General features: G+C 35.9%; 2 protein-coding genes across 2 annotated transcripts in view; one reads left to right on the top strand and one right to left on the bottom strand.

Annotated features, from left to right (window-relative positions):
- Positions 1–24,937, top strand: part of LOC116166911 (glucose dehydrogenase [FAD, quinone]-like) — a 361,388-nt gene that overhangs the window by 277,411 nt on the left and 59,040 nt on the right. The gene's annotated exons all lie outside the window — the stretch shown is intronic.
- Positions 1–24,937, bottom strand: part of LOC116166618 (choline O-acetyltransferase) — a 104,143-nt gene that overhangs the window by 68,526 nt on the left and 10,680 nt on the right. The window contains exon 2 of the mRNA XM_031481618.1: positions 23,032–23,209. Coding sequence (XP_031337478.1) covers positions 23,032–23,209 — 178 coding nt within the window. The remainder of the gene's footprint in view (positions 1–23,031; positions 23,210–24,937) is intronic.

Below are 24,937 nucleotides of genomic sequence, written 5' to 3'. Positions count from 1 at the left end.
CAAATTGATATGTTACCAGAAATTTTAATGTATCTTGTTTAAAAGAAAGTTTTCGATGTATTTGCTCACCAAGATTCACCACCATTTTGTTAACGACGTGTTTAGTGCACACAATTGTAAGTCTGTCTTTTTGTTTAATTTTATTTTGCTAATCGTTAACCTTTTCCCAGCGGTCCCACTGAGGAAGAACAGTAAAGTGCGTCGGAAATATTTGGATTACCAAATAAAAATACTAAACGAAGTTTGAGTTTTGAGCCTACTCACCCTACAAACCTTCACTGCGAATTCCAAAATGTGTGTCGAAATACGCTAAACATGCCTTTGATACAGTCCAAATTTTCTGACGCAATCTACGTTTAGGTAGAATAAATTAACAATGCACGCTAAGGCCGCCTTCACACTAGGCTGCTAAGCGGTGCTGCTGGTGAGAAAGCACTGAGAACCATGGGGACCTTCGCCGCTATGACCTTAGTGCTGCGACCCGCTATCGGTGCGCTTCTAATAGCTACCAACTGCGACCGTTAGGCGCCGCTGTTGCTTGGATACTGTATTCAGTCTATGCCGCTGCATCGGCGCTGCTTCTTGCTCTTTTATGTATTTTTTTTATCAGTTGGCAGTAGAGCATTGCCAAGGAAAGATTTGTTTAGCCTATTCGCAAATGTGAAAAACATGAAAGACTTTTTCAGTCCGTGACGACAAACTATATGCAACCCACGATTTCCTTTTTTTACGCGAGTTGTTTTTTTTCCAACGCAGGAGCAAAGCAAGCAACAACATGTCTTTGTTCAGGCCTATCGCTGAACTAGAGAATGTGGATCACGATTCTGTGTGGCACGTCGTCATCTCAAAGAGTGCTACTTGAAGCGCCATTGAAATGACGCAGCGCGGAAGCATGTTTAAAATATTGCCGCTGTTAAGCAGCGCCGCTTAGTGTGAAGGCGCCCTAATTCTAGCCTGGTACTTTTTATCGTTCGCATTTGGCATACAGGCCATTTGTGCCCAAACAGGCATCTAGCGGGAAAATTGTGGGGTAGTTTTGATTTCTTTGATTGTATATGTTTTTTGGGGTGCTGAATCCGAATCTGAGGTTTGCAAACAAAATTTCATGACGCAACATTGAAAAAAATACACAAAAATTTGAAAAAGATATTTTTTTGGCAGTTTTGTGCTTACAACTTGAAAACTATCAACTTTTCGAAAATATCCTCCCTATTCAAAATGAAAGTACATAAAATTTCCTACGATTCCACTATTTAGTTTTTTTCCTTACACAACAGATGGACGGACGGACAGTCCAAAATCATGAACTCGCCTTTTGTCGCTCGTTAACGTGTAAACAGAACAGAAATTAATCTGGTTCAGTTGTTAACAGACAAATTTTAGCTGGGGTAACTGCGTGACCCCACTCCGAGGAGTACGTGATTCTTCAGAACACCGGAGCAAGAGGGATAATGCCGTTGAATAGCAAATCAATATACCCCTTTTGCCATTTGAATTTTTTGAATTAATAATGACCACAGCGCCACTTTCCCAAATTCAACAAGAATTACCAACATGCTACGAGTAGGGTCTTATGATTTCTTTATCTGGTTCGGAAGAGAGTGGGAATAGTTTTAGATAGCACAGTATAAGTATTATACAGGGTGACACTTTTAAAACCTTCAATGGGCGATATCGTTTTTTATATTAGAGGTATCACAAAATGGCCAAAACCGTAGAATCGAGGGGGAAGCAAAATGGTCGTATAAAGAAGGAACCAACTTCAACCTCGTACCCCCCGCCACCCCCATGCCTCAATTTTGAATTGTGACGTATCACTTGTGATACATCATTGGAAAGCTCTTAAAAAATGCTTTTCAGAAATACCAACACTGGTGCATTTAAACTGCCCATTCACAATTTATGTAATAAAAATGAGTAATTTGAGTATTTGATGAATTTGTCAGTGTTTGAAATAAAAAAAATTTCTTAGATCTAGTGATGCTTTGGAAAAACAATGACAGCAATTTTTAGTAAATAATAATTTTCTATTGCTTTATTTGTTGATCGGTTATTATTATTTTAGTGTCGTTTTTAGTATTCCTTGGCAAGAAAATTACAAGTTTTGAATTTAACTAAAGATTTCATAATGGTGTACACGTTAGCCGAAAGAGTTGAAATTATTTTCATCTATGGTTCTGAAGCGCGATCTGCATTTAGAACAGCAGCTGTTTTTAATGCTCGACACCCAGAACGACGTGTCAGTCACACTTATGTTGCAATGCTAGTGACTAAATTTGAAGAAACTGGGTCAGTGGAAAATAAGAAAAGAGACGGACCAAGAATAATGGATGAAGCTACTCAGATTGAAGTTTTAGGTCATTTTGGTGCAAACCCAACATCATCTATTCGAAAAGCAGCGACTATGACCGGACTTTCGCGAGAAACTGTACGACGAACTCTTAAGGTGCACAAATTCTACCCTTATAAGATGCAGATTGTACAGGAACTAACCGAAGACGACTCCGATCGAAGAATCCAATTTTGTGAAATAATGACCGAGAATATTCAAAATAATCCGGAACTGGTGAAAAACATTTGTTTTAGTGATGAATGTACATTCTTTTTAAATGTAAATGTGAACAAACATAACTGCCGGTATTGGGACGATAAAAATCCTCATCTTTTTCGCGAGGGGCATACTCAACGGCCCCAAAAAATTAACGTCTGGGCAGGTATCTTAGGTGATAGCATTATTGGTCCTCTGTTTATCGAAGGAAATTTAACTGGAGATACTTACCTACACATGCTACAAAATACCGTCGAGCCTCTCATTACTCATGAAATAGAGAATCAAATAAATCCAATTGACGGAAACATGAATTTGATTGAAGATTTCATACATTTTCAACAAGATGGGGCTCCTCCTCATTACTCTATGGCTGTTCGTGAATTTTTAGATGAGAAATTTCCGGGACAGTGGATAGGACGAAGAGGTCCTATAGAATGGCCAGCACGATCTCCAGATCTGACACCATTGGATTTCTTTCTTTGGGGTCATTTAAAATCGGTTGTGTACAAAACTGAACCAGCTTCCATAAATGATCTTCGCTACCGGATAGTCAGGGAGTGCCGTTCACTTTCCAGGGAAGTGTTTAAAAATGTTAGAAATGAATTTGAAAACCGTTTGTGGTATTGTTTAGAACAAAACGGTGAACATTTTGAACATTTTATTAAATAAAAGTTGTTTATATGCGAATAATTAAAGGTGATATCGTTTGATAGCAAGGCTCTTTGAATCAAATCCGTTGAACGATTACTTTTGCAGTAGATACCTACCGTTTGTATAGGTAAAATAATAATGTAGTTACGAACTTCTGACCGCTTGCAAGAGCAAGAAAATCAATACACAAACACCTTCTCTAAAAAGAACATGCACGTGTAATAAGTGCCCAACACGCTTCATACCAGTCATTATCTTTAAATTGCACCTAGGTACGTGAAGTATTTTTACCTTTGAAAGAGTAAAACAATTACGCTCACCTCTTTTATTTAGTTTACGGAGATCGTTAAACTCCCATTCATCATACGTATAGTCATGTGTAATTTTTAAGGCTGGAGGCAGGTTGCCATATTATGAATATTAATGATAAAGCTTCCGTCATGCTAGTGCAATGTGGAACAATAAGCTTATCTTCGTAATGGTATATTTATTTTTGGAGGCCACAGGGGTCCACAATATTAGTTTTCCTATTTATGTTCACTGGTTATATTAGTATTTGCCACCCTAATGTTGTCCCTATTCGGGAGTAAGCAACGTAAGTTAATAAATCCAACAATACCCGCGCGATGTGTCTTATTGGATATAATAAATTTGAAAGTGTAATGCGCTTAATGTCACTTTAATATAGTTAAAACATTATCTGTTGACAATTACTGCATCGGGAAATAATTTTTATTCTCCCCGTTTCAAATTTTCGAGGAAGCTTTCAAATGTGCAAAATGTATTGCCGACAGTTTCGCAGATATATAGCAACGGTATTTGTGAGGTGGAAAATATTGGAAAGGGAGTATGATCGAGGTTATGGAGGCGTTAAGTAACCGCAACAGGAAAACTAACAGAGTGGACTGGATGATGAAGTGTGGCATAAGTTCCGTTCGGATATTTCAATGAGTTCCTCATAACTTCCGGATGAATGGATTTAGAAGTGCGGCGCTTTGTTAAGGGAGCGGGTGCCGAGTCAATTGGGCGTGCTAAGGGATACAGCCCTAGAAAGACCGCCGCGGATCAGTGAGATTGGCTTTGTTAGCCGGCCTCAGCCCTAACCGTGTAAAGCTGAAAGAACTACAACGTGTACAAATCTAGAATTGCTTTTTCACAATTTACCGTTGCGTTTCTTAACGAGATTATGTATTATCGTTGTGAAAACATACACACTCCGCCTATATTGAAGAAAATGCATTGCTATATTCGCGTTTTGTATATATTATATCCATTAACATTATGAAATTCAATTTCAAAGATTACATTAGTGGAATATAACGCAGAAAGGCATTCAGAAATCGTCGCTTAAGGTGCTGACTGTCGATAATTAAAACGCTTGTTGTCTAAGTAAATAAGAAATAAATAGTTGTGATTTGATTTCAATTATTTTAAAGGAAGGGTTTTTAAGGTTTTTGGTATATTCATTTTTTTTTCGTTCCCTTCACTACGTGAGTACCAATTTTCTTCGTTATAAATTAGAAAGAATTCACTTACACCGATGTAACAACTCCCATCTCACCACCGAGGAATAAAAATGCCGAGATGGAATTTTTTGTGAACAAATATAACTCTACTTCATTCTGACATTTTTGTGTTATTAAATTCGTGTAGCTTATAAAGGAAAAATATAACAACATTTCGTTTTATATCCATCTCGTTTCAGTTTCACATAATAAACAATGTAAAAACTTGGAGCATTTCCCTCCTGAAATGGAAAAATCGTAAACTTCCTGAAATAAAGGAAAAAGTATTCGGCGTTTTTTGTACACTAGTTAATTTATTATTGTAGTCGTAATTAGGACATTGAAAGTAACTATAAAGATGAAGAAAATGCAAACCCCGTCAATTTACCAGTTTTTTAGCCCATATTACTTAGTATTTGCGATAGGCACAATTATGCATGTGAGCAGGCGTGTGTAGGAAACAAAGAGATCACGGTACGCGTCCCACCAACTATTTTCTACTTAGCTTATAAAAGAAATTCATCAATCTTACTAAGTAGTAATAGATAGACAGATATCAAATAACAGGTTATTAACGCACAACCAATATAATTGAGTGTATATGACAATGACGCTATATAAAAACTTAATGTCAATATAAACATGAACATAAGTATCGAAACACGCGATATAAATGTAACAATACACTCTAATCTGAAAACTAATCAATATCATGTGAATATATAACCAAATAATGTATGTATAAATTATAAGTTGAGGGGGCGGTCAAAAGGTTGGCTCAAAAATGAAGACCCCTTGACATTAAATAGAGCTTCTGGAATGGATATTCACTTCATCAAGATGATCTAAAATTGTGTCAATCTTAAGATTGATTATTTAAAAAATAGACTTATTATCCAAAGATTACCACAAAACTAACCGCTAGTACAACACTCTCCTCATTAGGTACCTATAAAAATTGTTGTATTACACTATGAACTTTTTGTTTAATCTAAAACGTGATGGCCGAGTCGATTAAAGTTTTGAACAGAACGTGAAAAACTCCACTATAATGCAAAGTTAATTGAAGCGGAAAATTTAAACTATGAAAGAAATTTATCAAAATTAAATGATAAAAAACAAGACGTGCGTATGGTCCAGCTGAATTTCACACGATGAAGTGTACCTGTAAAAGTTTCTGCATTTATGTTAACCTATTGTTATACTGTTATCCTAGTGGTTAGTTTTGTGATAATCTCAGGAGTCGATTTTTAGCTTCTTATCGCGAGGTAGGGGGTTATTGCGATCACCGTTTTTTGGACATGATAAAATTTCATCAAATGGCGACGATTTAGATCATTTTAAGCAACTTTTAAAGAATTTTTTTTTCGTTTGTATGTATGCGCGTACGTTCGTACGTGCGTACGTTCTTACGTGCGTACGTTGGCAATTTTCCGAGGTATCGGCTCCACGGATTTTGTTCAAATTATGGATATGCATATTAGGCATACTGAAACGAAACATAACGAGTCGGATTTGTGCAAAAAAATTTTGGAGCGTCGCAACGGCATCGTACTTTTTTTTGCAAATAGTAACCTAAAATTTTTAGTGAGTTATTCGAAAGACCTTATTTTTCTGTGTAAAACCTACAAATATTGTGTCAGATTTTATTACAAAAAATTGAGAAAAAATTTTAAAGTTAAAAAACTAAAAAAAAATTTTCACTAAAACGCGCGGCTACTATGATTTCGTTAAAATGTTTCGAATGTACAGGGTGTACATCGAAAAGTGGAATATAATTAAGCGTTTGACATGGGAAATTACTTTTTCTTTGCGCAAACGTTTCCTAATTATTTAACGCAAAAATACAACAAAATATAGTTATAGAGATATAAATTCTGCATCTAAATCATGTGAAACGATTATTCTACCTCTTCTTGTACGCGAAAAAATTAATTATAAAGATTCTGTTTTCACGAGTTTTTAGTCTAAGTAGCCATGGACTATATTCGCGCTTCGCGCATTGGCGAGATACAAGCGAGAGGCGTTATGAACCACTGACCGGCGAGGTTTCTTACTGATTGATATTCCTGATTGGAATTCCGCTTAAGTAATTGTTCGATTCGTACTCTTTAATATTAATATTTAATATTCTCAGGCCATCTAAGTATCTTCTTTGTAATCCACTAGTTTAATAAGATGCTAATAACTTTTTTTTAGTAGTAGAGTTCTTTTACCTTGTGCATTCGCACCATTAGAGGCCATCCTAGTGTCAGAGGCTTCTTGACAATATTTCTGTGTCTTGTTGCTAGAGTTCACGCTTTGTACCTTTCTGCACTGAAATGCTATCCCTTCTTTTGTAATTCGGTAGCGCGTAGTTGTACTACTTCCTAGTTCCTCCTCTCAATGATCTCGAACCATTCCAGTAGGAGAGGCTTGATTCTTTAGTTTAGATTAGATAAAAAAATTAATTTGCTCGACATTTTCCAAAAAAAAGGGTTAAATGTTTACATCACTAAAAAGAGAAAACAAAACGCTTTCTAGTAGTGTGCCACATGACCCTTGCTGTCAATTAGAAAAATTCAAGATAGCAGACGTTCTTAAAATATAGAAATGAAGAAATTTCTTATTGATTCTGAAACACGCATAACAATGTCACATTGAAGTCCTCCAAATTTGCAATCTATACCACAAACCGTTTCAGCATGGGAGCTTTGTCCCATTACTTTCTAGCAACCCTGTATACACGTGCACATGCTATGCTTATTCGAAATTAATTAAAGTATGTATTTATCACTTCACCTCTATCAGCTGGTGGGCTTTATTTTTTAGCACAATTTCGCTACGCAGAAGTGTAGGGTTTTTATCCTCCTGGTTTGTGTACATGCTTCTGCCTGGAACGCCGAGGGATCGAAACCCAAGGAACCTAAAGACCAGTTTTTTGCAGGGTGGTTCTTACGTCGCGTAGAAAATTGCACTCTCAACCTAAGAGTTTCACTTATAATTTAGTAACACGCAAAGCAAAAGCAATTCATCTACAACTTTCACGAAAGTAATTTTTATAGCAAGGGATTAGTTTAAATCCGTTTTGATAAGGAACATATACTTTAACTGTATTCCTATACCCCTTTAATGTGCAAAAACTGATCATAACTGCTACCCGACGCTACTGTTGTAGTCGTTTTAGTTCAGAAAACATGCTCGCTCGTCTAAACTCAGTTTACAAAATCGACGTTATGTTAACGAGCAAATATACAAAACTGTTTCCGCGGCAGACAGGCATCAAAAAGGCAATTCCTTTGCAGTAAATCTATTTATGAATCAAAATTACGACCTGCTAGAAACTTTACGCAAAAAGCAGCGCGGTTTGAAGAATAGTGGGAGAAATCTTATTAAGCTTCCTGCAGAGCATTTCATACCTGAATGAAATGAAATTTCCAGGCAGAAAACTCTCTCAATTTATCTTTTCAAGAAAAAAATCCCATTGACACATTCAATTTAGCCAAGTGTATCGGGGACCTCTTCAATAGATTTTCGGAAAATTGCCACGAACTTCTCATTTACTACAAGCACATAAAGAAGGTGCGGAATTCGACTTAATGAAATTAAAGTTGTAGGGCATTGGTAGCGCAAGTACTTTTGAAAGTAAAAAAAACATTTGACCCGTATTTGTTCGAGAACGCCCGTGCTGTGCGAGGTAATCTATCGATTATCTTGCGAGTGGGTCAAACCCTCGTCCCTAGAGAGTTCTGTTTTCTGTTTATCCAGCCTCAACTCGTTGTGTTTGTGCACGTCAAAAGAACACAAGCACGAAGACACTTAAGTGTTATACGAACCTTCGCTTCTTGAAAAATTAATTGTAATGCTACAGTAAATACTTTCAAGGAGCGAATTTAATTAATTTTCTGAAAGCATACCGTCAGTAGCTGAAGGAGTATTTCTTAGCGTGTTGAGGGATTGTTAGGGTGAGAACCATTATATTTATTATTATAAGACGGTCGCTCCCTACAGAAAGATTACATTAAATAGGAACTACCTAGGCTGCTTTGTTAATGGCCGGATGCACTTAGTACAGAAACAAACGCTCGCGTAGACCGATATCAGTCAACTGTGAGGCAGGAATGCCGTGATCATCTTCTATTATTTCGCACTATTTAGCTCTTTGTAATACATATTTAACGTAAGTATAGCAATGCCAATATGGGTTTTATGTTGGGGTTGGTTTTTATGAAGTTTCTACTGTCAAATATCCGAAGGCATTTTGAGAGGACTTGGAATTACCCTTTATAATTAAAACTTACATACACAAGAAAGGAAATAACATATACAGGGTGTAGAATTAGGGGTGTATATTGTATAATAAGTAAATGGTAAAAAGGTTAAAAAACAGTGACCTACGGATGTGCTAATTTAGCACTGCTAAATCAGTGATCGGTTATTTTACACGGTTATGTCAAATCAGAGAGCAATTATCTTATAGGAGAGCACTGGAGAATTTCTCCCTCAAATGTCTTTCGATTATAGTCACATTTACTTAAAACTGTAACTAGCAGGTTGTAAATTAGCAATAAAAAAATAAAATTGAAAAACCAATGTATAAACGTTATGTTGATGATCTTTGTCATATTTCAAGGCAACAGAACTATACTGACTGAATGATACATCTTACGGATTGGAATAGCAAAACAAGCATACAGAGAAGTGTGCAGGATTCTTGAAAGCAAATCGGATGTAGAATTGAGGGAGAGGCTGGCCAAGTGCTTTGTATGGACCGTTATGGTATATGGTTGCAAAGCATGGATAATAATGAACAAGGACGAGAAATAGATATAACTTCTTTATTTGACGAAACTGGCCGTCAAATTTAGAGCAACATTGACAAACGCTTTTACAAGCGACCTCGTTTATCTTTCATTTTTCCTATTTAAATGAGAAACCACTTCCACTCATAAATTCCATGTCGTTGTTTCCGGCGATACGCGAAATTCTGCTCCGTCACTCGAATTGATAACGACATGCGTCGCCTATCTCGCACGTGTTATTGCTATCACAGAACTAATTACCTTTTGTTCAATAAAACCAAATTACTACAAACCTGACCAAATGAAGCTTTCAATATTACGATTAAGTTTCGATTACATGTTCTCTTATTTATGCGTTTTAAACAAGAATTGAATTAAATTAATTAAACAATTACTAACTGCATTTACAAAAAATAACTAAAATTAAAACGACAATTCAACAACTTTTTTCATATTTTGTGTCTATTTGAAATAAAATTTCCCAGATCGGATAAAATAACTTAAATAATTTTACATACAGAATGTCCGGACTGCTATTTCCAGTACTTAAACCGAAACAACACGTATTTTTCTTCACTACAGGGTGGCTCGCTTTCATCTTCGCCATTGTGTCAACCTAGAGAAACGACATCCCCCGGTGTAGTTTATAGAATATACTTTCACCTTCAAGTCTTGTTGAACTTGAAATAAAATTATTTTTGCGGAAATGAAAAATAAAAAGAAATTGTAAAAAATGTTGAAGACTATACGCTAATACATCCCATAAGTCGAGTATACACATTAAAAGTATTAACCAGTCTTACTCGCATCATGTTCCTTTGTTTCTTTTTTGACATTTGTTTCTATAATTATTGGCAAATTGAACTATGGAATGTTACACGGTCGAGAGAGGCATCACAATTGTAGAAACTGGGCGTTTAAAGAAATAACGTTTCGACTGATATGACTATTCTGAACAACTTTAAACTCTACAGTTTTTTTCTATAAAATGTACAGGAGGGCAGGATATTGCATAAAACAATAATTTCCCGTGTTAAATCCCTATGTTCCTACTTACCGTACCGGGCACCACCCGTTATAACGAAATGTGAAAGCTAACGAAGCGGCACAAATTTCACCACAACAAAAACAAACAGTTATTCAGCCGTCAGACTGGCAAGCACATTTAAAAAATAGTATTGTGATTAATTGGGAAATAAAATAGAACTCTAATACTTCTTAAGCAAAATAAAGTGCTATACCAGACCACGGGTAAATAGGTATAGCTTAAGTAAGAGGGAATACGTATACAGTGTGTCCCCGGATGGACTGAACAAGAAGGAAAAAATTTTTAATTTTAACTTTACCCAAAAATGTCATTCCTTTTCTTAAGCTCTAAGGTGTCTTTTTTAACTTGATTTGCTTATCAGGTTGCCATGGAAGATACAATGATAGTCTGATGGTCTGATTTAATCAAAAACATGCAAAATTTCCGCTGTAGATTTTGCGTTTTTTGTAATTTTCTCAGCTGCTAAAAGGAATATCTAGATTTTTATTTCAGAATAGGTGGTGTTGAGGCAAGCAAAAATTTTTATAAAGAATGACATTTTTGCGTAAAGTTAAATAAAAATTTTTTCCCTCTTGTTCAGTCCATCCGGGGACACACTGTACGTTGGACAGGTGCGAAACTAAAGTTCTACTAGGTGCCGTGAGCCATATACGGTGAAGCATATTCTTTTGGGTGGTCCTGAATATGAAAATGATCTAAGAACTTAGAAGAAGTCCTTCATGACGATACCAACAGTATTCAACGACTGATTTCATTATGTAAGGAGTATTCCTTGAACACTTTTATCTCTAACCTCAACTTTTGCCGGAAATTACTGTAATACGAATTTCACACGTTTTCGCCCTCCCCAAAAACATAGTCCTACCCCCTTGCTCCCTTTTTTTTGCGTTCATGATACACCATTCTAATTCTAACATATTGCTGTGTTTATTTCGTCTGGCATGATAAAATTTTGGAAATTTTAATTAAAATGGACAAAGGACGTCCTTTTTGTGTAATTAACATTCATAATTCAATTAATTATTTGTCGTTGATCTATGTGACGGCACGGAAATTATTGTCATACCAGAAAGGGATCAAGGTTGTTTTTTGTTTACCTGTTTATTGTATTAACGTACACATTTCTGAGAATTTTGTATTGGTCTTTATCTGTTATCAATTGTTAATGCATAATTTAATTGACAGATTGATGTGATTTATCGCCTTTTCTGTGTAGTTAAAAGATATGAATTTTTATTTTTCCTAGAAAATTAAGTTTGGATTAATTTCTTAATTTCTGATAAGAATTTGTTTAGTAAAATTATTCGACCTCTATTCTTTGGCCTTTTAACGTAAGTTGAGGGGATATTTTCTGTTGTCAACTGTGTATGATTGGTTGTTATAATTTTTATTTTCGGAAGAAGGGTTTCGCTTTAAATAAGACGTGAAAAGGGATAGCGCCGCTTTATGCCACGTTTAGGGCCATAGTGCGGCCAATTTAAACCGGCTTTTAGCCAGAGTTTACGCAGTGTTACGTTTGTTGAAGTTTTAAATCAGCTTTTTGCTACATTCAGTACTGAGCTACGTTACGTAGAAGAATTTATTTCGTTTTTTGCCCGTTCCATCGTGGAATATTTGTTTTGAAACAACGGCCAGCTAGTTTGAAGCCACGGCCAGTATTCAGAGTTTCGCCTAGTGGGAGTGTGACGATAGCAGAAGTTCCATTTGCGTAGCCGGAAGCCGAAAGCGCGGCTAATTATTTGTTCTACGTGTTAAAGTTTGAAGTTTTGGCCATCAAAGGTTTTCAAGGAGAGGTTAAGTTGTCAACGTGACTCAGTTGGAAGTTGAGTCCCTGTCTACTCGAAAAGAAGATGCTGCGATTACCTGGTCGTTATAGTGTAATTATAATTAATTAATCGAGTGTTTAATTGAAAATTATTTTTATGTTTTGTGTAAGGGTACCTACGGTTTATTTGAATTACATTTCCTGGACATGTAATGTAAGTAATTAAGTCTTAATTTTAGTTTTTTTGTAACAATTGTTTGTGTTTTTGTATCTTCCTTGTGTATGTATTACGATTAGATCGCACTTGTGTAATTTTCGCTGAAATACCACACGTGAAATTATCGCTGAAATACCACACGTGCAATTATCACTATAATTCGTTCCCATTGGCGCAGCAATTTGAAATCGAGACATTTCACTGGTTGAAATGTGACAAATGTTAGATGAATTGAATAGTCACAAAAAAAATTATTAATGGAGCTTTACCAAGTGGATATTGCTGTGTGCACTGGTCCGTAGGCCAGAAAGACCGTACACAAAACTCCTAAACAAAACTCTAGCTAGCTCTTTACTTTTCTTATTTAACACGGGACAAGACTTCTCCCCAGCACAGAGGGGAGATTCGACTCTGCTCTTAGTTAACCTGTTAACTTCTAACAGATAGTGGGTCAAACCAAATACCTTAAACTCCAAACTGAACTGCAACATTTTGAATAATTAAAATGGACCTTGGGCAAGCATCCAATCCAAACACATGTGTATTGGAACTGAAGTCGTTAGAATGAAACAGACAAAAATTAATGTGACTATTCAATTCATCTAACATTTGTCACATTTCAACCAGTGAAATGTCTCGATTTCAAATTGCTGCGCCAATGGGAACGAATTATAGTGATAATTGCACTGTGGTATTTCAGCGATAATTTCACGTGTGGTATTTCAGTGACAATTCAACTCATGTATAAAAAATCGCATAAGCCGCAGTGCAGTTGTCACTTTGACAGCGGCAAAAGTTACCTGCATCTTTTCCAGCGACAAATGCACTAGTGGTTTTTTCGCTATTCATTTTCGAACCAATTATCGCATTATCCTTTCCCATATGACTAGTTTGACGTCTGTCAATAATTGATTAGTTTGGTGAATTTCTTGTTCGTTAAATTGTCCTGCCGAATTACACTCGAGGTTTGTATTTAAACCGAGTAAATTTGGGTTGTTGCAACTCAAATCTGTTTCCTTTTAGCAATTGAACTCGAAAAACTGTCAACCTAAAAATGCTCCAGTTATTAGTTGACAGTTTTTCTCGTCTAATTGCTAGGCAACAGATTTTCATTACCTAAACAACCCAAATTTACTCGATGAAATACAAACCTCTTGTGCAATTATAAGTGACAATTCAATGCGATTATTCAATGACATTTGTCAAACTTCCACCAGTGAAATGACGCGAAATTTTGTCGTATTAACCGGAACATTCTTCTTAGTTTGTTAATCAATTTCGACAACCGTCTTATCACCACATCTTTTAATTTAATCACTCATAACGAATTAGCTTGGAGCACAAAAGTTCGAATAGAATCAATAGCAAAATGAAAAGCAACTTCCATATTTTATTTTGACGTTTATTGTTGTCATGGAAATACATTCGCGTGGGTAATTATGTTTAATTTTTCTTTTGATTTATTGAATAGTCCTCCGAATACCATTCGTAGTCGAAGTATTTGTAGATTATTTTTGAGCTGCTGCTCCACTCATGCTAGTTACGCTTTTTAATACCACTCGCGCAAGCGCTCGTGGTATTAATCAGCGTAACTGGCATTCGTGACAGCACCTCAAAAATATTCGACAATACTTCGACTACTTATGGTATTATATATGACAATTCAACTCATGTATAAAAAATCGCATAAGCCGCAGTGCAATTGTCACTTTGACAGCGGCAAAAGTTACCTGCAACTTTTCCAGCGATAAATGCACTAGTGGTTTTTTCACTTATTCATTTTCGAACCAATTATCGCATTACCCTTTCCCATATGATTAGTATGACGTCTGTCAATAATTGATTAGTTTGGTGAATTTCTTGCTCGTTAAATTGTCCTGCCGAATTACACTCGAGGCTTGTATTTAAACTGAGTAAATTTGGGTTGCTGCAAATCAAATCTGTTTCCTTTTAGCAATTGAACTCGAAAAACTGTCAACCTAAAAATGCTCCACCTTCGGTGTCGCATTTTTATTAGTTGACAGTTTTTCTCGACTAATTGCTAGGCAACAGATTTTCATTACCTTAACAACCCAAATTTACTCGGTAAAATACAAACCTCTTGTGCAATTATAAGTGAAAAAACACAATTGGCCTGGATTACTAGACAGATTTAAACAACACATCTTTGCTATTAAGTCTAATGACGGATTTAAAAAGAGAATATGGCATGATTTGATACATTTTGGCGACAAGTAGTTTTAGGTTGAAAAATTCCTGATTAATCCTAGTGTTAACAAGTTATAATGACCGCTAAAATGGAAATACAACGCAAATAGTAAGAGAAAGTTTTTGGTTCAAAAGATGCCGTTATCTAGAATTCGCTCAAAATTTAAAATAGAGGCTGAAAAAGAGGAAATTTTCAAGCTTTACAGAGCGGGGTCGAGAAACTGAGAATTGGACACGGGTGGTAGGTAGCTTTGATCATCGAAACAAATATGTAGGCATTGAATATTAATTTTTTATTCAATTATGTAGGTCGAATCGGAGCTTTTAATAATGCTATTTGTTAGGGTATGGGGCAAACTGATTAACAATCAGAAGTTAAGCTAATGAATATAGCAGTCAATGTAGGTGTAGTACTTATGTCTCAAGATAAAGTTCACTATACCTACCTGTAATCCACCATTTTTAATTTTTGGAGAAAAAGTCATTCTTTATAAAAAGCCCTGCTTGTTCCAAAACTCAAAATGCTCCATTCAATTTTCCTTTGAAATGCGGAGTTTTCAAATAACATATTATTCGTGTTGGCGATTCAAGGCTTCCGACTTTGAGACATGGTTATTGGTATTTGTCTTCTGGTACCGAAACATGTGTCTTAAGATTCTGTTTAGAGGAAACTCGAGTTTACAAATAACATTTTAGATGCAGGAGTAGAGAAACGCGAAATGTTCACATTTTCTACTGCTTCATTCCAAAGCACTTCGGTCGAATACGACAGAACAGTTTGATTTTAAAGAAATCCGTTTCTCACATGATCATGCTAAAGTATTTTGTACTGATTTTGATTTAACCTGTATTTAATAACAAGCATTAAAACGTTCTGCTATAGCTGTTACTATCAGTAATTTGTAAGCATACAATTTTCTTTTATAATTATACCAGTAAACACAAAAAACTTACTGAACCGTAGAAAAAATAAATTTATGATTTTTCAATGAACTTCTTACTTTACCAAAATGCAAAATACTTAAACACAACAACTTTGAAATAAGGTTGAAATATAGAGCGATTCGTTCGGAATTAAAGTCTGTTGTGCCTAGTCGTGCGAGTAGAAATATGTAAATTAAATTTTTTAACATTGCATTACACGCGATTTTCAATTTCCAACATTAATTAATATTCTGTTTCTTCAAAACCGCGCGGCTAACAACACAGAAATTCGTATCTGCTAGTGAAACTGTGACTAAGGCCATTATCAGATTGTAATTAAAATATAGAGCACGTAGGGCACAGTAATTGGCTAATTCTACCGGTTCCATTGTATAACAGAGGGCAACCGCATAGCAAATCACCCCTCTAGGTTAGTCCCTAAATCGAGGGTTAAGTTCCAGGGGATACAGTCAGGAGGCAAACTCGTACTTTTCAAATACATTCCATTGATCTGTACATGTAGTGGCGCGGCCTTTTCTTTACACATTTCTTTGAAAATTGCATGTTACTGTCTGGGTCAAATTAGCGTAATTACAAAGAAGCACACTATTGTGAAAGGTTCCACTTCGTTAAATTACAAAATATTTAACTTGCAAATTGGGATTTCGTTTCCGATAATAAAATGCGAATTTATAATCTTCGTTTGCAAATAGAATTTGTAGGAATAAGCTATTTGTATGTATATTAGAATTACAGCAGAAAGTTCTGTATCAATTCTGCCTTAGGCATAAATTACAGGATAAAGCGCATTCTAGCATATTCTAGGCAAGCATTATAAATGGAGAACGGGTAAATCCTACTAACTTCCTGAACAATATTTTATTTATAATCTTTTCATTATAAATCTAATCTAAGCATTACTTAGATATACGTATAATTTAAAAATTGGTAGATGTCTGTAAAGTTACAAGAAATTTCAGGCACAAATTTCCAGACTAGGTGGATTGGTTAGTGGTACGTTTGGGCAGGTTTGTGTCGGCTAATCGTTTAGAAATTATTTTCATTTTTTGGGGATTTTTACCTGGAAATAACTCAGGAAGTTGTGAAATTTTCTTGGTTTTGGTGCGTTGAAGCTAGAACTAAAAATCACAAAATGCACAATTCGAAACATAAGGCCGGCTCCGCCATCTTACCAAGATTTTCATTAAAGTTAACCCTTACGCAGAAAATCAGAAATGTTTATTAAACGGTGGCCTATATTTTATCCAAATAATTTTGTAATCAATTAATTAATTAACCCAATTGATTAATCAATTAGTCTATGATAAATTAATTTTAAGTAACTAAAATTACTTCCTTATACGCAGACCTGACGGACTTGGTTCGTTGTCGCTGTTTTCGATGCCCAATATATATTATACCCCTATTTCAAAATCAACGTCGGCTTCTTTGAATTTGTCGGATTCTTCTTCTTGGGCCAATAATGAGGAATATCGCAATTACTGTAAACTTAGAAGTGACTCTGCAGCGTTACTAATCAGAAACGGTCAAAGTTTTTTGTGTTAAAAGTAGTTACTCCGTCAATTTTCAAAATTTCAATAAAAGGTAACTTAATTTTTTCAATGGAACTACCAAGTTTTTTTATTGCATCACTATTTTTCAGTGGAATTTTTCTGTAGAAGAGATAAAGAAAATGATATTAAAACCATTAAGTTTCACATTTTCAAAACTGCGAAATTTGACACTATTTCCGCCGCCATCTGTGTACATTATTTGAACAATTGATACGTACCTATGTATTAGGTAAGGCCTGCACATTATCTTACACACATTCTAAAAATAATGAGTCTGATTCATTTGCTTTATGAAGTCAATTTATTTCCCGAAGTTAATACATTTTCCAAAAATGTGAAAAAAACTCAATTCAAAATACTTTGGCTGAAACTTGTTTATTGAGTAACTCAACGATAACCCTTATGTGTAGATCTTCACAAATTTATTCGCATTGGTTTTCTCAACTTGTCGTTCGACACCCTGTATTGTACCGTTTCAGAATGAGAAAAATATTTCCCAAAATTGTTCTTAATTAACCTTGTGATTTTTTTGCATGGACGTACAGAGAAAACAAAATACTATCTAACATTGCCAAAAAAATATAAGTTACCATTTAACATTTTTTGCGATGACATCACATTCTGAAACTATGACGTCAGAACAAAGTTGGAAACCGTCAGATTGTGGCAAATATTTAATCATTCAATTTTTATTAACAATTTTTTTTGATATGACCAAGCTCCAGCGTCAATGTTCATTATTTTCTATTCACCCTGTATATTAGGATTACCTTTGTTCAAAATAAAACGTTTATATTGCACTGACTCATTTTTCGAAATACTGATTAAAATTTTCTACTTCCTAACATCACTCGCTGTAATTTATTAGTGAAACTCAAGCAATCGTTAATCTCCTGTGCTCAAATTTTATTTGTATAATATTTTCTAGTCGAAATATAACGATGTGTCCGTTATATGCAAATTTTAACATTCTACAGTTTAGTAATAGTAGTAAAATTTCATAGGGATAGACCGCTTTTGGGTTATAACCGAACAACTGCAAAAATTTGGGGGTTTTCGACCACCAAAATTCACCGCGGGGCTTTCGAGTTGGTAAATTTGGATTCTCCAGGTCCATACCACTCCTTGACATATAAAAAATAAGATTCAAGCTTTCCATAAGGAAGATGCAGGTGTTTCGAAGTATTTCGCGTTTCATATTGGAGAAGTGGAAACGTTTGGCGCGTGACGCCATTTATTTTAAATTAGAGAGGAGTTATTTTTTTGGTATACGTGTTCTTTCCTTAAATACTGGAGACAACAAGAAAACGAGGCTGCTAGTTTCGCGACGGTGGGAGAGCGTGTACATTTGTCTAGGCGAATTTTCTTATGGGCGGTCAGCCTTTTATATGTAAAAACGTCATTCGTCGGTATCGAAATAAATTTGTGCAGAAGCAAGTTAACCAAAGTGGTGTTGAGAAGCTTAACGCGTGTCGTTCTAATTTCTCAGTTGACAAAGCAAGCAGTTATAGTGTACAGTGTGGCATTTTGTAAGATCCCTATTTATTAAAGGTTTATACCGTCCGAAAATGTGTCATCAAATTCAGCAAGCCAGATTTTGTAATCAAGTTCAGTGCTATTAAGACCATGTGAAGTTTCCTGAAGCTGTTGGCGTTTAAGCGAGTTAAGTGCGCTCAGTATCGCAAACCTTTTACGACCAGATTATTTGGATTATTAGGAAAAAAACTGTACGTAATTTGAAGATTTCTTATTTTAATTGTCGGCCGTATGTCCAAACAAGATTTTTAAGCTTTTCTTTCTTTCAGGGATTTTGCTTTAATTTTTTTCATGCGTTTCGGAGTAAATGATTGTCATAGTCAGTTACTTGTGTATTTATTCGAATTCATTGTGCGACCCGGATAGATTTTTCATGTGAGATTTATTCTCGTTCCCAAGAATTATGTCAGGTGTTAATGATGATTTGTGTAGTTAATCCTTTAGAATCTTCGGATATCGCATACTTCGCATACTGGGTCTCCCAAATTATTACTTTAAAGTCAACATTGAGATAAGAGCATAATTTTTCATAAACAACTATTTAATGAACCATTTAGTAGGATAATGACAATTTTTTACAACATGTAAGTAATTAATATTGAAGACTGTAGGAGTTCCCATAAAAGGTAAATTACACCAAACAAATTTAGGTACAATTAAAAAGCTTTCTTCGCGTTCAACATAAGAAAATATTGCACTCTACATATTTGATATGTTTAGACACTAAACGGTTATTAAATGTTTTTCTAATTACATATTCCATATTGTCTATGTAAATTTATATACGACTCGTTAATATATACATTTACAATTTAAACACTCAGTCACTAGTATTTTTTAGAACTTTTCAACATTATTATAATATAAACTACAAAAACTTTACAAAACAATATTACACATACCTATACAAGTGAAATTAACATCGCTATTTTCGATTATAATTTTATAAAATCTCCTTCTTACGTTTATACATGAAATGCGACTAGCATCAATATAACGACCCAACACAATCATACTGATAAAATTTTCGAAAATATCTTGGAAGAGTTAACGAAGGATACATTTTACTTTACAAAGGCCAACATTTACAAGTGATTGGGTATGAAGTACAAAGCTACTTTTTACAACGCAAATTATACAGGCACCGTATTCTCAAAGATTACATTCTAGATAGAGGATTCTAGAGTTCGATGTGCAGTAAATTCGAATTTGCTACTTTGGTCAACAACATTGTACCGGACATCAATTTTTGGCTAATTACTTCCATTATTGCTTCTTTTAGTTTATCTATAATTTGAAGCGGAAAGCAAAGAAGATTCATGAAACTTTCTATAATCGTTGCATATCGGAGAATGCAAGTTTTATAGAAAGTCAAATATTTGTAATTGGATTTTATTAGTTTCACCAGAATCATTTTAGAGTTGTTGGCGTTAGCCTTGGAAGGAAATCAAATTATATATTTAGAAAATTTGTACACATACTTAAATGTTATCTACACATCTGAGCAATTTTTCTGGTCTCCAAACGTATATATACTAACTGGAAACTAATGTAATCAAGACTGCGTTTGCATGAACACCTACTGTACAATATTGAATTGACACTATCGAGTCGAAATCTATCCAATAAAATCCAACATGAAGATACATTAGGAGACGGGGGTGTGATGCGGGCTACAGTGACTTACACACTAATGTTACTCTATACCTATATAAATCACTAAATTACGTGGTCAAAAAGTGACCTATCACGTTTATAATAAAGGAATCATTTCTGATTCTGATATGTATGTGATCTCAGTTGATATTTTTGAAAAACGTTAAAACCAATTAGACTATCAACTCATAATTTGATAAATAGTCACTAATTTCTAATTTGTTAAGGTACATTACATCATTTCAAATGTGCGCTGTATATACACTTACAGGAACAATCGGTGTGATTCTATGTACAAAAATATGATCATGACAAAACATCAATGTGTAAAAAGATTCAATTAAAACCTTGCCTAAACGGATTTCGATTAGGCTCGGGTTGTGGTGGTCGGAAAGGGTTTTGTTCGGGTTGTGCGGGTAAAACGCGCCCGGATGGCCTTGGAGGCGCTGACTGAGGCTGTGACTGCGGCTGTTGAAACGAATTTTGCTGGTAAACATTTTGATAATCCTGTTGGGCGTAGGCGTTTGTTTGATTTTGATCTTGGTAATAGCTTTGTTGTTGATAACCGTTTAATTGCGACGAGTCTAGGTTAGTTTCCTGTTGCTTGTATTCTAAATGGTTTGCTATATCGCCCATTACAGGTTTCTGGTCCTGCATTGTATATGTTTGATATTCTTTGTTGGGCGGATCTGACATTAAAATATTGGCTTCATTCTCAAAAGGCTTAAAGTCGTATATGTGTTTTAAGTAAATGAGAATTGGGGCGTACAGTAAATTTGAAAATGCTATACCTATATTTAGAGCTGTAAAACCGATTGCTTCTACAACACCTCCAGCTATTATGGGTCCAATAGCGTAAGCCACAGAGTACGATATATCGGCAATTGCGTAAATACTTCCATATATTGAAACGTACCTCACATCTACTAAGTATCCTAACGTAGGCAGAAGAGCGGTGTCTATTAAGGCTATTCCGAAACAAATTCCACAAATAGGTATCATTAAAATTTTGTAACTTGTTGAAAATGGAATTATAAAACAACATAAACCTTCTAAAGCTAATCCACCAGCGGCCATTAACCATTGGTATTGAGGGTATTTTTTTGCCATTTTTACAGTCAATATAACACCGAACACGTGTGGAAAAAAGGCAGGTAACCATATCATACCGATTTTCCAATTGTCTGTAGTGATATTGTCTTCCATCCATAAGGAAATGGTGGGCTCTAAAAATGCGAGCGCCACATTTGACATCATTAACGCACCAGCACAAACTGCAATGTAGGGATCCATAAAGAGTCTCCAGATTGGTACTGAAGGAGGTTTCGCCCTCTGGGATTCTTTTATTTGTTCTTTCAAAGGCTTCATTACCAGAAGTAGCATGAATCCATCCATTAATGAGACAAAGGCTAGTATAAGAAATGGCATTTCTTTTCCGGCGAACTGGTAAAGCGCTCCACCAAAAGGGGGTGCAACAAGACATCCGAAACTGATAAATGCCAACGCTATTCCTAATGCTTTGGTACGTTCCGCCTCTTCGGTGAAACGATCGGCGATCATTGCTAGACCGGAGGTGTCCGCGAATGCCGACCCTACGCCTTGGAGACTTCGCGCGAAGAATAGGAGGCCGTAGCTGCGGCCGCATGCGAATGTCGCCGTCGATAGGAACATTATACATAGTCCTACCATCATTGGCAGGTCGTAACCAATTCGGTCGATCAGTGCTCCCGAAAAAGGGTTCACCATTAACTGTACGATTGCTTTTGATGCGAACAGGACGCCCGTAGCTCGGTCCTGTCCATGGTGGTCGTGTTTGAACGGCATTCCCGGGGCTACTGTTGATGAGTTTCCCGGAATTGTCGGCTCGTCCGTATAAGCACCAATGTATCGCAGATAATCCGGAATAATTGGAACAATCACCATATATAACATATTATCGAGAAGCAACGCAATAGAGACTATAACCAGGATTAGCTTCCGCTGCGATCTTGGTTCCTGAAGCTTTGCCCATACCACCTCCTTCAGCTCACCGAACTCCATGTTGATGATGGGTATTGTCGTCATCGCGGCGAAAGACCAGCAGGCGGCCAAAGGATTTCGCGACGTCGTCGTCGTATCGTCTATAGCGGCTCTTTGGGGGCGGGGGAGTGCAGTGCCATCCCGTTAACCTGAAGATAGCAGAGAACAATAATTAGACACTGTCTGAAGGTTGGGTGGGGAGGCACTGCGCTGGTCCCCCCCGTACCCCGCCAACCGCATTTTATGCAATTTCTCGTTTTAAAATATGTGCTCTTCATACATTTTAAAATTAAAATTATTAACTTACACGAATGCGAAAGTGAAACGAGTACTTTAAAAGCAAAGTATGAAGAGGATACGAAATTGTGATCTTTGTACAGTTCTTCACAAAAAGTATTGATTACGATTGAAATGCGTAATTAAAACAATAGCCTTCAACCATTTTACAAGTAACGGCCATTTTGTTTGCATTATATATATGTAACTTTTGTTTGTAAGAAATTGCGGATCAATACGTGACATTTCTTTCAGTTGTAACTTGTATGAAGGTGATTTTCATTCCAGATAATTCAAAGTAGACTATTTGTGTTGCTTACCTGTATCAGGAAGCGCGTTTCCTAAACGATTTGCAAAGAACCCGCGAATGTTGGTAGCCACGCGCGAATCTCCGAGTAGGCTGAGGCTGCCTCCCGGACCGTATTGCCCGCGGTTCTCCACGGCGCCGCTATCTAGGTGCACTGTATGTGGCTCACTCCCGCTTCGTACGACCCTTTCCTACGACGGAGCTTGCGATATCTTAATGTAACACGGGTTGCAGTGTAGCAGGGGCGGATCCATCGATAAGCACGCGCTATACTCACCCCTACAGCATTGGTTCCCTTCGGAGACGTCACCACCCCTAAAACCAATCGCGAGGATTCCCAAATGCTCTAATTTATACCCCCACAATATTAAAATAAATCTAAATAGGAAACTGAACACCATTTAGATATTTAAACGTAATTTTGCTCAAAGAAAAAGGAATCTTAAGCCAGATCAAACTGAAACTGTTCAATTTCTAATCGGATTTTAAAATTTAATAAAAAAAATCTAATGGAACGCACCACAACGTATTTAAGTTACCTAACCTGGATGCACCTACGTGATACTACTACCACCAAATTAAGGTGGACTTTATACAACATAAATCGAAGGCAAATGTCTTTACCTGTGTTATTCCGGAAAGAGTAGGTACTTGTCACACGTGAGTAAATAAGTGAGAAAGTTACAGAACTAAATGAAGTTGGATGTTGCATTTTTCTATTCATGCAATGTATACCAACTAAATATCAGAAAGCAATGGTACGTTGTAAGCTCGTATATTTTAAAATTAGTTACAAAAAATCAGTATTCTGAACTGAAAATATTGCCGTAACATGTCATATTATTGCGAAAAGGTATTGTGCAAAGCTACTGAACGTACAAAAAAAGCACTCTTGGCTGAATTCGCATGCAGGTTCACGTTTTCATTGTACGTGTAATGAAAATAGAGCTTAGAGCACCTTTCGTGTCCTTCCCATTGACATTGCGTTCATTTATCGATTACATAATAAAACGACGAGGGACTTTATTATACTAAAGAAAAAGGTAGGTATCAATTATTCTAATTAAAATAAACTTGGCCGTCCGTCGCTATTATAATCTATTGTGATTTTTCAACCAAAGAAATTTTAGATATGTACATACATCAAATGTGACATTGAACCAGGTAAAGAAAATCGCCTAAACCTACAAAAGTGGAGAACCAAAAATCATTAATTCCAATCAGGCTCGTTAGTTCTTATTAATGGTGAGAAAGTACGAGTACAAAAGAAAATTGGTGCTCGAACTTAAAAAAATTACAGCGATGAAAATCTTGCAAATGCTATTATCGCCAATGAATTGGTTTCTGGGCCGTGTGGAAGAACTTAAAGATCAGCTGTGGCTGAATATGTTACCTTTTGGGCTTGTACCAATAAACGTATTATTATTATTATTATTATAAAGGTTCTGGTTCTGGTGGTGTTAACAGAGTAGTATGTATCCCTCAAGACATTCTGAGGCACACTTCGTCGAGCAGTCTCCAACATCTGTCCCCTTCCTATAGAAGAACAGTGAAGTGTATTTCGGTTTTCATGTATGTACTTAATGTTGAAGACTAGTGTGCAAATTTTACAGTGAGAAAGGTGTACTTTCCTCACTTAGGAAAATGTAGTTTAGGGAATGCCGATTCCGGTTCGGTTACAAAAACTGCATAGCACCATATTTTTGTTTTATGGCTCAAAATAGTATGCCCAAAAAGCATTTGAAATGTATTGTAAACGTATAATATTTGAGAACAGCCATGAATGAAAACAACAAAACTAGAGTAATATTACAAATATATAGTATACTCTACCTATGAGAATATGTTGTGCGCTTTAGATCCCTAAGATGGCTGTAGGGAGATAGAATATTATAAACCTTTTGAAACTTCGTATATAG

This window comes from Photinus pyralis, unplaced genomic scaffold (assembly GCF_008802855.1).
Source record: "Photinus pyralis isolate 1611_PpyrPB1 unplaced genomic scaffold, Ppyr1.3 Ppyr1.4_LG3b, whole genome shotgun sequence".
In the NCBI taxonomy this organism is placed as follows: domain Eukaryota; kingdom Metazoa; phylum Arthropoda; class Insecta; order Coleoptera; family Lampyridae; genus Photinus; species Photinus pyralis.
The sequence above is the reverse complement of the archived record's forward strand: the minus strand, read 5'-3'. Positions and strand labels throughout refer to the sequence as shown.